The sequence below is a fragment of the Astyanax mexicanus genome, chromosome 13 (assembly GCF_023375975.1).
Source record: "Astyanax mexicanus isolate ESR-SI-001 chromosome 13, AstMex3_surface, whole genome shotgun sequence".
Lineage (NCBI taxonomy): Eukaryota > Metazoa > Chordata > Actinopteri > Characiformes > Acestrorhamphidae > Astyanax > Astyanax mexicanus.
In genome coordinates this window covers 1,230,555-1,246,328 of record NC_064420.1, presented here as the reverse complement: position 1 = coordinate 1,246,328, position 15,774 = coordinate 1,230,555, and the positions used below count along the sequence as shown (strand labels likewise).

Sequence of the window (15,774 nt, the reverse complement as noted above, 5' to 3'; positions counted from 1 at the left end):
GTAAAGTAGCATGAAATGCTAATGAACCATTGCAATTTAGCGTTTTTTTTTTTTTTTTACAGTAATTTAGCTTTATTTCTGAATACTAACAGCAAAAAGAAAAGCTCATGAGTTCTCGGGTTGTTCTTGTGTTGCTCTGTTTACTCCCTGCCACCCGGGCGTCGGCTAAACCCGCCTCTACTTCTACTTTTGCGGTTTCTATTGTTTGGGGAAGGAAGCAATAGGAGCCAAACAAGGAGTTCCTCAGCCTCGACTTGTGCAGGTCCTCGTGAGACGCTGAGAAGGGGGGGAACCGCTCTTCCAGGGTCCTCTCTATCTAATCCACCGGCAGGTGAGGGCGAGCAGATAGACAGATGGAGGGAGGAAGTGTGAGGATGAGGAGCAGAACCAGTTGGCGTCTGTGATGGAGAGAGAGAGGGATCCAGCCACTGGAGTGGAGAGGAATTGAAGGAGACAGTCTCCCCGAGACGCTCGCTGCTCATATCAGAGCTGGCGGATGGCGTTCGTCTCGCTGCCAGAGATCTCTCCGTCTCTTTTGGACCAGATCTCTCCATCCACTGTGCTGAAATGGCTCGCTTCTGTTGGATGGTCAGGATGGGTCTCAGTGTTTTGCTTGGAAGGTCGTTTTTTTGACCACAGGCCACAGAAATGAAATGCTCATGTAAGACTGACTGTACTGAGGTCATGGGTGAAGCCAGGGTGAAGAGTGATCCTTCTGTCTGGGGTGAATTGAGAATTTAGGACTGAGTTATAAAGTGTAATAAACATGTATTAAAACTTTTATTTAAAGTTCTAACATGACACATATAAGTCACAATAGAAGACAGCTTAAAAATATACATTAAGGAAGAACAAAATGCTAATAAATATTAAGGAGAAATATTAAATATTAAGAGGCCACTGAAAGCCATCTCATATTCTTAGCAATTCTAAAGGAAGAACAAACATTACAAACATTAAAGATAGATCAATTTTGCTATTGAAGTCAAGTATTTACGACGGTGAATGTAGCATTTACTCAATAAAATAATAATATTTATAATTCTCTATATAAAACTCTATATCAAGATCAGTGTATGAAAAAAAACATTATATCACCAAGGTTCATATTCAGAGATGTTGGTTTTATTAAAAAAAAGGAAAAAAAAGAAAAAGTCTTGCCAAAATTTAGATACAATGGAACATTAAAAAATGAGCGACACTTTGTTTTTTGTTTCACTGTATATAGTGATATATCAAATTTACAAATAATCTACACATTTAGAGATTGGACCTCTTAGTTTATATGAGTTGGGTTTTTGTTTTTGCATTTCATAATGTATTTTGTTATAAATAAATAATGCAATATTAATAATAATACATATTTCGTATACAGCATGTTTTTACACTGCTTATTTTATTTTACACATAATTTGGTAATAAATTGATTTAAGCGACCAAAAAAATCTAAGAAGCCGGAATTCCCATCACTACTAAGGAGTCTAAAGGCTCTTGTGAACAAATGTCGTCGTTATGCCGTTGCAAAGGAACGCCTGAAGGTGGTTTATGAGGTATTGTAAAAGGAGTAGTAGTAGTAGAAGAAGAAAGGAAGTGCTGAATGTATATGGCTGCCACCAAGAGCAATTCCTTCAGGAAACCAAAGCCTGAGGACAGGACATGGACCTGTATAATTTCATAAATACCTTCTATAAAAGCTTTGGCAGGTACAAACCTGCTCATTCTGATCTGATGCCTCATATATCCTGTAGAACTGATGACCAGTAGCATGTGTTCTTGTTCTCTGCTCTTGTCCGGTTTTGAGCTTCTCATCCCTTCATCTCCCTACACTTCCCTCGTTCCTCTCCCTCGTTCCTCTTCCTCCTGTTCTCTAGTTCTGTTCCCTCAGAGCCATCTCTTGGCCTGGGCCCAGTTTTATCACAGGGCTTCCTTTCAGAGGGAGCTTCTCTTGGACAGGAAGAACTCCTCCTCTTAACAGGCCGAGGCAGAAAGAGGAGGAGGAGGAGGAGGAATGGTGGGGAGAGAGCTGGGTTAGGGGTGGTTTAGGTAATGAACTCCTAGTCAGCTGTTCAGTACCAGCTAATACAGAGCTTTTTTTTAAATAAAAACACTGATAATAAGCCTTGAAGGAGATCTGAAACATGCAAAGTCATTTGATTACAAGTGCATCTCAAAAATATAGCCATTTTACACACAGAGTGATCTTTTAAAGCATTTATTTCTTGATGATTGTGGCTCACAGCCAATAAAAACCCCAAAAAAACAAAATTGGTACTTTTGTCAGTGTGGGCAGTGTGCCAAGTCCTGCTGGAAAATGAAATCTGCATCTCCATAAAAGTTGTTCTCAGCAGAGGGAAGCTGTAAGATATGAAGTGCTGTAAGAGTTTGTGGGAAAACAAAACACTGCACTGACTTTAGACTTGATAATAAAACACAGTGGATCAACACCAGCAGATGACAGACATGTCTCTCTAAACAAACCATCACTGATCATCAGTACATTTTACAACATTTCATTATAAGTAAATCAATCGAAAATCGATCAGAGTCTGGAGGAAGAGTGGAGAGACACACAGTCCAAGCTGCTCGAGGTCTAGTGTGAAGTTTCCACCAATCAGTGATGTTTGAAGTTTGGAGATGTGGATTTCATTTTCCAGCAGGACTTATCTTATAATCTTATAATATGACATTTTAATTTTCTGAGACTGATTTTGGGGTTTTTATTGGCTGTAAGCTTCATAATCATCAACAATAAAAGAAACAAACGCTTAAAATTGTTTCACATTTTGAACTGAGTTACTAAAAAAGTAACTTTGAGATGAACTAGTATATATATTATAGAACGTATATCTGGTCTGATATATAAAGGTGATCTGCAGGACTCTGTACGTTGACTAATAGTGGAAATGCCACTCTGATAGTGTACAATCAGAATACACAAACACACAAAAAAGCAGAGTGGTGAAGCAGAGAGGAGGAAGGAAGCGTAGTCGTGCTGTAGTGAAGTGTGGTGATGACAACCATGTGCTGGAGATGGCAGGAAACTGTGGGCAGAGACAGAGACAGCGAGAGAGAGACAGACAGACAGCGAGAGAGACAGAGACAGACAGAGAGAGACAGAGAGAGAGTGAGAAGAAGCCCCACCTGGTCCCCTCATCAGGAAGCTGCGTGTCCTTGCCCGTCGGGCACGGCTCCGGGAGGGCCTCCTGCTCGCGCAGCTTGTGCCAGCCGACCCATCCATCACACTGTTCCAGACGACCTGTCCAATCTGCCCGCCGTCTGCTGCGCTGGCCGTCGCCTCGCCGCTCATCACCCACACAAACCGCCTGCCTCCCGAACCCTGGCACGCTTTAACATTCACGCAAATCAACCAATCAGAGCAAACCGAGCTTTAGAGCTTTAGCTTTAACTCTATAGCTGAACTAAATGATCATATATATGTTATATATAACCATTACTCTGATTTAGTAACTAATATGGAGTGATTATGGCTTACAGCCAATGGAAACTCAAAAATCAGTGTCTCAGAAAATTAGAATTAGAATTATTTAAAAAATACTTTTCAATTTTAGTATTTCAGTTTAAATGTGAAACTCATATATTATATAGATGTATTAAACACACAGAGTGATCTATTTTAAGCGTTGATTTCTTTTATTGTTGATGATGATTATGAAGCTTACAGCCAATAAAAACCCATAAATCGGTGTCTCAGAAAATTAGAGAATTATATAAGACCAATTGGTACTGTTGGAAGTGCGAGCACTGTGCCAAGTCCTGCTGGAAAATAAAATCCGCATCCCCTAAAATCCGCCTCGTCAGCAGAGGGAAAGCAATCAATCAAAGCAAACCAATCTTTAGAATCTTTGGAGTGTTGAGAAATCAATTTTTTGGTGGAATAATCCTGGTTGGTTTTTAATCACAGTTTTTTTTCATGCATCTTGGCATCATGTTCTCTTCCTCCACCAGTCTTACACACTGCTTTTGGATAACTTTATGCTGCTTTACTCCTGGTGCAAAAATTAATTCAAGCAGTTCAGCTTGGTTTGATGGCTTGTGATCATCCGTGTGAAATCCGAGTCCGAATCCTGTTTACATTATTAAAAAGAATGAAACTGAACCGCCAGTTTTCTCCCTTTCAATAATGCACACGAGCGTGAGCTCTAATAGCGTCGCTTTTACAAGTCAGATCCACAGCAGGGCTGCAGGATATTGAAAAACATTTTTATTTACATTGCAAAAGTTCTTTTTTCGACGATATATATCACAATATTAAACAATGCAGTGATGATAAAGAGCTGAGTCAGCACCGAGCTCATCTCAAAACCCGAGGAAAACAGCAAAACAACAGTAATCGACCCTTTAATCAGAGAGAATCAAAGATAAATAAGAGCGTTTGTTTTTCTGGTATTAAAAGTGTGAATTCAGCTGTAACTGGAAATATCTGCGCTGCTAAACTGTGCTGGACTGAGGAGCACAGCTTTCCACACGTGCGTTTCGTTTAAGAGCATGTGCCCAACCATGTAGATGATGGAGGCCATGCATCAGTTACCTCGTGTTTACTCTTGCAACTCTCCCTCATGCTTCTCAGGCAGCAGCAGCCTGTCACTCACACAGACACAGAGACAGCGCTGTGTAAGAATCAAAACACTGCAACATGACGACGTGTTTGATTTAATTGCCTTAAGTGACGTGGCATGTCCTGCGATGTGACTATATTGTGCATGCGCTCATTGCAATAACGATGCTTAAACGATATATCGTGCAAACCTCGTGCACACTGAGCACACTGAAGCGCTTAAAAGAGGAATGGAGGGGAGGGTAGAACTATATTTGCAAATCAAATTGGGAGCTCTGGAGACGGACTTAAGGCTCGAGCCGTGCGAGTGCCCGCACAGACAACTGCACACACACACACACACACACACACACATGCCAAGACTAGATCTGGGAACAGAGTTCCACTGAAGATTCAATCACACCCACAGTCACGTACACAAAATCTGCTGTTCTATTGTGAAAGAATATTTGTTCCTCAGCCAATGCGTCATATGCTGCTCAGCTAAAAGTAGTGTTGCAATACGAAACACACCAACCTTTCTTCTCTTTCACTCTTGCAGCAGGGCCTATATTTATTGCCACAAAAATAAGGGCGGCACCAGTAGTAGCCGCAGTAAGTAGCACATCCTGTTGGTCTTGTGCTGCCATCTGTTTTCTCCAAGCTGTTCATCGAGCGTTCATTACCCCCCCCCCCCATTTTACAGAACTTATCAGTAACGTGTTACTTAAGTAATGCGTTACTCTAATCTAACATTTTTTTTACTGTAACAAATAATCTAACACATTAATACTTTCAATCCAGTAATCCAGTTAATGTTACTGTACATTATTATTTTTGTCATTTTTCTTAGTGAAAAATAATTATTTTTTCTTTCTTCTTGCATCTCGGAAAGTGACGTCTAGCCTACGCGACAATTAAGTGTTAATTAAAGAATAAAAGTAGAACTTCCTCTGATATTATAGCATTAAAATGCATGGATATGAGCAGCTAGAATAACAGCTACAGATAACAGCAAGTTCTAAAGTATAATCACTAATTATTAGTACTGTGTTTTATTTATTTATTTGAGATAAAATTACATTCTAACAAAAATAACAAAACATTTTTTTTCTAACCTACCTAGGCCTACTTAATATTTAAATGGTAGTATGCATTAATATAAATATTTAATAATTAAGATTTGCATTTTCCCCTTTAATAGCAACAACAAAAATAATAATAATAACAGTAATTGCGATAAAACACGTTTTTGTTGTTGTCATTAACTAATAAAGTAACTAATACCGTTGTAGCGCTGTTGGGTGGCATCAGCCACTAACTGCTAGTGACTAGCCGCTAATGCTAATGCTCCAGCCTTAGTGCTGGAGAAATGTGATAATCTAAGCTTACTGTAAAAACTCTGAAGCACTTTATTCACCCAAATGAACAGTTTTTAGGAAAGAAATTTGTGTAGATTAACATCCAGCACTCGTTTGATTATTTTTCTTAGGATTAAAGTTTTGTTTACTTAGCTTAGCTTTACTTAACTTAGTTAGCTATCCCCACCTAGCGGTGAGACCTGCTGAATTAGAAGGGAAACATGGCGACACCCCTGTTCCTTACTAGTGTCACTTGTGTTTCATAATCCAGTATAATCCAGGGCATCTTGTGTATGAAAATAGACCAGGAAATAGACGTTTATTAAAAATAGATGGCAACTTAATCCGGTGCAATTTACAGTGCAAAAAATACAGTAATAAAGTAACTTTCAAGTAACTTAGTTAATCAAGTAATCCATAAAGTAACTAAAATACTTTTTAAAGGAGTAATCAAGAAAATCAGTAATCGGATTAGTTTTTTTTAATTAATATGCCATTACCTGCTTTATGCTGCTGTTAAAGATGTTTTGGAATTGAAAAGTGTGTGGAAAAGTTGAAGTCAGATACAGGTTGATGTAGAATTGTTGTCATACTGCTTATTCCGTGTATCTCTTGGGGAGTATTAGCCATTAGCATTAGCCATTAGCATGGAGCTGTTTAGCTGTGGCCCTTGTTTACAAAGGCCATTTGAGAGACGGGATTAGGAGTAAAATGATACTCAGAAACAGGAAATGAGCAGCGGCTGCTGATAACCACCGACTATATCTACCCCTCCCTCCTCTGCAACTGCAGCCTGCACCTACCTGCCCACCCACCTATCTATCTACTTACCTACCAACCCCCGTCCCCCGTCCCCACGTCCATTTCCCAGTCCTAGTCCCGCCCAAAACCTCCCAACCCGTCTGTTGTTCAGTTGGCTAACAGCAGCTAGCTTAGCTTGTGCTGCAGATTGTAATGCAAATCGGCTCCTTGGCTCAAACCCTGATAAGGAAGGTCTGTAATGTTTGTGTAAATGTATGTATGCGATGGAAAAAAAGGGATGGGGGGAGGGTTTAAAGATGGCCGACCTCCCCCCCTCCCACCATTGTGTGTCCTGGGAGACAGAAGTGTTGAGAGAGCTCTGGAAAGGGTGTGTGAATGAGGTGTAAGAGAAGCCCTTTCTTTTTCTTTCTTTTCTTTTTTACGGCAGGAACCAGTTTGGGCTGTTGATGGACGCTGATGGATTTTCTACCTCTCTACCCCTCCCGTACTGTTTTCTCTCTCTCTCTCTCTCTCTCTCTCTCTCTCTCTTTCGGTGCCAGTCAGGAGTCATTTCTCGACGCCACCCACGATTTGGCCTTTTCAAAGCAGTTGTCAGCACCTGTCCTATAGCCGCCATATTGCCTCCATTACAACATAAACAAATGGGTTCAGGCCTGGTTCAGCCCACAGTCACAGTCGCAGTTGTTCGTCTTCTTTTGTTACACTGAAGTACCGTATTTTTAGCACTATAATGTGCACTTAAAATCCTTTAATTTTCCCAAAAATCGACAGTGTGCCTTATTTAAAATCTGGTGCTCCTTATGTATACCAGTCAGCTACTCCACTGAAGTACAGAGTTATAAGGGTGAGGAGTTTTCAGTGAAGTTTCTCCAGCACTAAGGCTGGAGCAGCAGTATTAGCATTAGCCGCTAACCGCAGCACTAGCTCTTTTGCCATTCAGAGGCCAGTATATTAGACTGTAGTCTATAGCGTGTCTACCGTTTTAAAATAAGCTATGTGGGATGAACCGCTAGCTGATAGCACCCTGGCTTATTCTTAGTGTAGCACAGTCAGGCTAAGCGCTTCTGCTAACGGCGCTAATATATTGTAAATCTAAGCTCTTACTGTAAATAAACAGAATCGCGTTACTCACCCAAATAAACAGTTTTCAGTGTATATTAACATACAGCACTCGTTTGACTGTTAAACTAATGTACCATATTTATTTGTTATTGTTTCAGTGAAGTTTCTCCAGCACTAAGGCTGGAGCAGCAGCATTAGCATTAGCATTAGTGTTTCAATTTCCAGTGTAGAAAATAGACTTTCATTGATACTGTGCCTTATAATATAGTTTGCCTGATTATCCATATTATCTATATTATCATATGGTAAGCTGTGTAAAACACGTTCTTACTAATTACTGGCATGTTTCTCTTTTTTAATGTCAGTATTACACTCTGAATACTGCGCTGTATGATCCTCAGTGTAACGATGTTGTAATAAAGTGTAATAAGGTGTAATAAGGTGTAATAAGGGTTCAGGTTTCTTAGTTTGCTTCTTGTGGCGTCTTTCCTGTTTCAGCTGAAAGAGTTTTACTCTAATCTACTGAAGGATCTCCTGCTGATGTTTACATATCAGATGAAATGTTCCTCAGATGAACTGAGGCTGAGTGAATGTAAAAAAGGTCTTAGGAAGAACCAGAACCAGACTGCCACTGTAAATAAGAAGAAGTTCTTAACAACCTGTCTGGTGAAATAGAGAGTAAATAAAAATATAAAATAGATAAGTGTGACCGTGAGAGTTAGTGTGCTGCTTTTCCTCTCCAATCTGTGTATCATTCGTTTGTTTGATATTCAACTGAGAATCAAAATCGGAAAATCAAAGAAAACAATTCATTATAAACATTTTACGGTTTTGAATATAAAACAAACAAAAAAAAAACATCTTGTATTTTCTGTTTTTCATTTGAAGATTCACACAAAAATGGAAAAATTAAAAAATGCATTCGGATCTTAACTTGATTTTTATTATTTTTTTATTTTTTCAGAGACTGAAAATGGGATAGAAACTAGTTTTACAGCTTAATAAACATGATTTAACCCGGTCTAATCAACTCAGATACACCAGAAAGACTGCTGCCTCATTTTGGAGTAATTGGATAACAAAAATGTCCATTCAGTTCTGTATAAAGTGCTTTAAAACTAAAACATCTGACACATTAATCCAAACTATTAATGGCATAAGTAACAAGTGTTACATGTTTCTGTATCATTCTGGAGTAATTGTATACCAAACTTATGAACAAAATGTTGTATATAGGACTCCAAAATACTCCAAAATAATTTTGCATTTTTTTTTTCATTTTTGTTTGGATCATCAAATAAAAAACAGAAAAAACAAGCTGTTTTTTTGGTTTGTTATTTTGTTTTATATTCAAAAACAAAAAAACGAAATTATTAATTGTTTTTTTATATATTTTGATTTTCAGTTGAATATCAAACGAATATCACACGGATTCTCTCCCTGCGTTTTTTAATTTTTTCCATTGTTGTTTGGATCATTAAATGAAAAACAGAAAAAACAAGCCGTTTTTTTTTGTTGTTGTTTTTTTGTTTTATATTCAAAATCGGAAAAAGAAATAATGAATTTTTTATTTATTTTATTTTTCCAATTTTGATTCTCAGTTGAATATCAAATGAACGAATGACACACAGATTCTCTCCCTGCCCCCCCCCCCTTTTTCTTTTTCTTTTTTCTGTTTTCTATCAAATTCCTCTTTTATGTCTCCTTTTCTTCTTTTTGAAGTCTCTCAGCTCTTGTAAAAAAAGCCAAGCTGGTGCTCGGGCCAGACCCTGTGGTGTGTGTGTTTGTGTATATATGTGTGTGTGTGTGTGTGTGTGTGTGTTGGGGGAGGGTTTGCTAGGTTAAGTTTAGGCTAGTCTCTGTGCTTTCCATTGACCATGGCCGGGAGGGGGTTGGAGGGATGGGAGTGCAGTAAAAAGTTTGGGTTTTAGAGCCTCCCTGTTTCTGCTTTTATGATCGGGCTCTTTTTTAACAGGCGGGGGGGCGGGGGGGGGGGGGAGGTGCAGCTGGTGGTGTGAATGGCTGCCCGAGGTGACCGAGACCCAGTAAAGCCCCCTGCAGCCGGGCTGTGGCCCCCGCCCCGGCCCTGAGAGCACCTTTATGGGCCGGGCTTACGAGCCGGGGCCTCCAGTAAAAACCTGCCAGGGCCATACTGAGGAATTTAGGACCAGGAAACAAGAGAAGAAATAGGGTTTATGTGTCGGAGGGTGAGCAGGAGGGTGAAGTTTGAGGGTGATCGGGGGGTGAAAGTTGAAAGCAGTGTTACTCTGGGGGTCTGGGTGCAGTGAGGAGGACGTAGTTCCTGTTAGAGGTTCATGAACATGTTCATAATGATACGAGTTAACATCTAAATCTAGACCTTTTACACTGATTTTGCTATTTATAGGTTTATGTTTGAGTAAAATGAACATTGTTGTTTTATTCTATAAACTACAGACAACATTTCTCCCAAATTCCAAATAAAAATATTCTCATTTAGAGCATTTATTTACAGAAAATGAGAAATGTCTGAAATAACAAAAAAGATGCAAAAAAAGATTTCCGACCTCAAATAATACAAAGAAAACAACAAGTTCATATTCATAAAGTTTAGTAAGTTTTAAGAGTTCAAAAATAAATATTTGGTGGAATAACCCTGGTTTGGTTTTAAATCACAGTTTTTAATTTCATGAATCTCAGCATCATATTCTCCTCCACCAGTCTTACACACTGCTTTTGGATAACTTTATGCCAAAAAATTCAAGCAAATCAGCTTGGTTTTATGGTTTGTGATTTTGTGATCGTATTTAAAAAGGGGTGGGCAATATGGATCTAAAATAATATCATGATATTCCATAGTATTTTTGTGATATTGATACTTTTGGTGATATGACAATACACTGAATAATACACTGTATAAAACATGAACACAGATTTTAAATTGAGGTACCTCAAAATGCCTTAAAAATGTTTCCAGTAATTTTTTTAAACTTATTTTTTTATTTATTTTACGTAGTACAATGAATTTTAATACAAATACAATTTTACATTTTCCTTTTTCCTGTATTTTACATGATTTACATAAATTTTACAGCAAGATAAAAAAAGTATAAGGGAATAACAAATTATAAAAATAAAAAAATAAATAAAAATCACTCCTGAGTGATTCATAGGCGCATACTCCCAATTTATTTTTTTTTAAAGAAGTACCATCCTCTGAAAAAGTTCTTTAGGGAAGTAAAAGTCAAAAGTAAAAAAAAAAAACTAAAATACTGGTTGGCAAATTATTTTTACAAGTGTTGCCCACACTTTAGTTCCTCGTTTTTATAAGCTTTAGTTTCACAACGGGTCAGTCGTTTCTGACCAATCCTTAGCAGGTACATTTTTATACTTTTTTTTTACTTCATATTAATAAGTGGTGAATCAGTGGTGAACAGGTTCAAAGATCTTGAGAGAGATAAACAGATCTGAACTGCTTGAATTCATTTCTGCACCAGGAGTAAAGCAGCATAAAGTTATCCAAAAGCAGTGTGTAAGACTGGTGGAGGAGAACATGATGACAAGATATTTTTATTTTGAATTTGATTCTGATTCAGAAACTCAAGTGGTCTCACTTTTTCCAGAGCTGTATATCATTGTAGAGAGTGATTGAGCGTTTCTGAGTATGTCCTGAAGGAGGTAAGACAGGTATTCGTCTCTGTAAAGCAGAGTAAGACAGGAGCCGGCGGCTGGCTGGGTATCAGCCTTATCAGAACATCTGTCAGAGCTACTGCTTATCTGTCTCACTGTTAAACTGTTTGTTTTTTCTCTCTCTTTCTGTCAATCAAGCCAGACTAATCCTCCTGCAGCCCCACCCCCTGATGAGAGGGCTGGCCGGGGGGAGGTGTTGGGGGAAATGAATTCTACAGACATGTCACCCTCACTTAACCCCCACCAATCTGTCACCATTTACCAGTTTAATCAGATGTCATGCTCTTTATTTTAATAGATAATAGTGTATCATAGTGTCAAATATGAAATTATACATAAATATATATATATATTACTTATTGGGGTTTAGTCTGCACTGTGCTAAACCAAGCTAGTGGCTATAAGCTTGAAATTACTTCTAAGATGGTCACGATACATTAAAAAAAAGGTTTTTACGATATGTCATCCTCAAAATGATTGCGATAAACAATATTATTGTCATTTTAAGACAATACAAAAATGCCACTGACACAATTATAATAGAACAGCACAACAAAGCAGTTATACTCTTTAAAAAACAAAAGCAAAATGTATAAATAATTAGATTAGTTCATTAGTTAAACAGTTATTACTTTATTTATTATACTGTAACTACATTAGGTTTAGATTATCACGGTAGAATAGCCTGGCTAGCTAAACTTTTGTCCAAACTTTTGGTCTGTACTGCACATTATGGTAAAATAATCATAGCAATTTTTTTAAATGAATGGTTATATTGATTTAAAGTCGTGTCGCTCAGCTCTAGTTTCATGTAATAATCAGCTTCTGGAGATCAGCCTCCCACAGCTCACATTAATCCCACCCCCCGCTGCTTTGTGGAGATAGTGAGATGATTATACAGCGTTTCCTTATTTATCTCTCTCTCTTTTTCTCTCTTTTTTTAGCCGTGGAGACTCAGAGCACCAGCTCAGAGGAGATGGTTCCCAGCTCTCCTTCTCCACCTCCACCTCCCCGAGTCTACAAGCCCTGCTTCGTGTGTCAGGACAAATCCTCAGGCTACCACTACGGGGTCAGCTCCTGCGAGGGCTGCAAGGTACGGTGGACACCAATCGTACACTTCACATCTACAGGGGTTGGAGAATGAAACTAAAACACCTGTCATCATTTTAGTGTGGGATTTTAGATTTAAAGGCTAAATTGGAGCAGCCTCGTGTTCAATCTTCATTAATTGCACATTATTGCACCAGTAAGAGCAGAGTGTGAAGGTTCAATTATCAGGGTAAGAGCACAGTTCTGCTCTAAATATTACAATGAACACAACATTATGGGAGACATACCAGAGTTCAAAAGAGGACAAATTGTTGGTGCACGTCTTGCTGGAGCATCTGTGACCAAGACAGCAAGTCTTTGTGATGCATCAAGAGCCACGGTATCCAGGGTAATGTCAGCATACCACCAAGAAGCACCAACCACATCCAACAGGATTAACTGTGGACGCTGTAAGAGGAAGCTGTCTGAAAGGGATGTTCGGGTGCTAACCCGGATTGTATCCAAAAAAAAACATAAAACCACGGCTGATCAAATCACGCAGAATTCAATGTGCACCTCAACTCTCCTGTTTCCACCAGAACTGTCCGTCACCACAATCAATTATTGTGCTCTAAAACCAGGAGTTTCAGTTTCATTGTACAACTGTCCCTGTACGTTCTAAGGTGACCCACATCTGTCATTATCATTCTATCAACTAATCCAGAAATAGACAACTAAAAGACTTTTATATCAACTCTAATTCCACTCTATCAGATTTACAGCTTTAAAAAAATAAGAAAAACACTTAAAAACGATGAGTTTCTTTGATTTTACCAAATTAAAAACCTCTGGAATATAATCAAGAGGAAGATGGATGATCACAAATCATCAAACCACCAAACTGAACTGCTTGAATTGATTTTTGCACCAGGAGTAAAGCAGCATAAAGTTATCCAAAAGCAGTGTGTAAGACTGGTGGAGGAGAACATGATGCCAAGATGCATGACTTAAAACTTAAAACTTTATGAATATGAACTTGTTTTCTTTGCATTATTTAAGGTCTGAAAGCTCTGCATCTTTTTTGATATTTCAGCCATTTCTAATTGTCTCATTTTCTGCAAATAAATGCTTTAAATGACTATAATATTTTTATTTGTAATTTGGGAGAAATGTTGTCTGTAGTTTATAGAATAAAACAACAATGTTCATTTTACTCAAACATAAACCTATAAATAGCAAAATCAGAGAAACTGATTCAGAAACTGAAGTGCTCTCTTCCATTTTCCCAGAGCAAAAAAAATAATAATTCAATAAAAATGAAATTTTTTGCTCTTTCAGTCCTGCGAGGTGACTGCAGCCACACAGTCTGTGCTGGTGTTTTGGCACAAGTGCGAGAGAACAGCTTGACCCAATATAAGTACTTATGTGCACATTCCTCTGGAGTGTTACCAGTCCAAATACTGATTTCCTGGATATCAGAGGCCAGAACACAGATACAATGTCGAGCTTCCAGTTCAAACACACACAGTCCAATACACAAATCACAAAACACCAACACAATCAGTAACCTACAGAAATCTGATTCCAGTCCTGGAGAAGTGTGGTTTAGTGATTTATCTGCAAGTTCATGTTCATAAAGTATAAGAGTTCAGAAATCATCAATATTTGGTGGAATAACCCTGGTTTGGTTTTTAATAACAGTTTTTTTGTTCATGCATCTTGGCATCATGTTCTCCTCCACCAGTCTTACACACTGCTTTTGGATAACTTTATGCTGTTTTACTCCTGGTGCAAAAATTCAAGCAGTTCAGCTTGGTGGTTTGATGGCTTGTGATCATCCATCTTCCTCTTGATTATATTCCAGCATCACAGCGCTAATGCTCGGAGGAAAGCGCAGTGACTTGGTTCTGATACAGCAGCTCACAGACGCAGACTTGTGCTGATCCACATCACCCTAGGAGTGATGAGGGGAAAGAAAGAGCCCCATCTACTGTACTGTACCCACCCAGAGAGAGCAAGGACAACTGTGCTCTCTCAGGGCTCTGGTAGCTGATGGAAAGCTGCATGAACAGGATTCGAACCAGCGGCCATCTTATTTAAGTGTCAGACTATATATATAAATATATATGAATATATAAATGAAACTAATTATTGCCTTTAACTGTTTTGCCCTATTTTTTTCAGCACAATGCAGCATTCCCCTTCTTATACAGATAACTATATTAAACCAGTAATATTTTTATGTGGAAAATCTGATATTTTTCATGAGATTTTGGCCTAAAATCAGCGTCTAAATGTCGTCTTTCATGTTCGGCTACTCAAACACTCGACGACCCCACAGACAGAAAGACACGGCCAACAGCAGCACAGCACACACACAGCGCGAGTGTGTGTTCTGTTTCAGAACTGTTCCCCTTCTGATATCCAGCCCAGCATTACTGCTGATTTTGGCTCAGTTCTGAAACCAGTATCAAAGACAAAAATCAGTCAGATCTGAACATCTGTCCAACATTTTTTAAAGCAAAAAAATCACTTGCGAATAAAATAGTGATACTGCACTTATTTATTTATTTATTATTTAATTTGTAAAGCATTTATTATTTTTAAACTTTAGCCACCAGCTGTGAAAAAATAAAATATGTTTAAATATGGTTAAAATAGTGTGCTTGAACTACAGTATATGCAGAATAATTAACATGTACTTTTTCTCCTTATACATACATTTTTACCTACTTAATCAGTATTTCAGTAGGGGCTCCGATCACCTTAATATCACCAACATTTCTGAATATAGTGAACGATATATATTATACCCTGAAATATGGAGCCATATCACCCACCCCTAATTATCATCACACCAGGGTTCTACTTTTATACTGTTTTTAGCTTTAAAAAAATTAACAGTGTTCTCATTTCCCATTAATTTATATAACTTTAATATAATTTATTTTACTTTAATCCTGGATATATGGATATATATGGAGTGAATTATTATTATTATTATTATTATTATTATTAGTATCATGACTGATCATTCTGGATCATTGACTTCTGTTACAAATCTGATATTCTTGTATTTTTTATATATCTTAGTTATATATAATATCATTTGCAATAATAAAATTTAATTTTCATTTTGTTGCAGTAGGGTAATCTTTTTACCTGTCCTTCAGCAACTCCACTGCCCCCCCATATCTGCCAAATCTTCTCAATATTGCCTCTTCATTGATTCTTTTTCTCTTTTCAAATCTAGCCTATAATCTGTAATTTTCCATTCTATTGTCTCCTGTGTTTTTTTTTGTCCTTTGTTTATTTTATTTCCTTTTATTTTTATAT

At 37.9% G+C, this 15,774-nt stretch overlaps 1 protein-coding gene across 3 annotated transcripts in view; it reads left to right on the top strand.

The window, feature by feature from the left end:
- Positions 1–15,774, top strand: part of rarga (retinoic acid receptor gamma a) — a 93,535-nt gene that overhangs the window by 66,053 nt on the left and 11,708 nt on the right. For all 3 annotated transcript variants that reach the window (XM_022677083.2, XM_022677084.2, XM_022677085.2), the window contains one exon: positions 12,354–12,502. In XM_022677083.2, the coding sequence (XP_022532804.1) occupies positions 12,354–12,502 (149 nt within the window). The remainder of the gene's footprint in view (positions 1–12,353; positions 12,503–15,774) is intronic.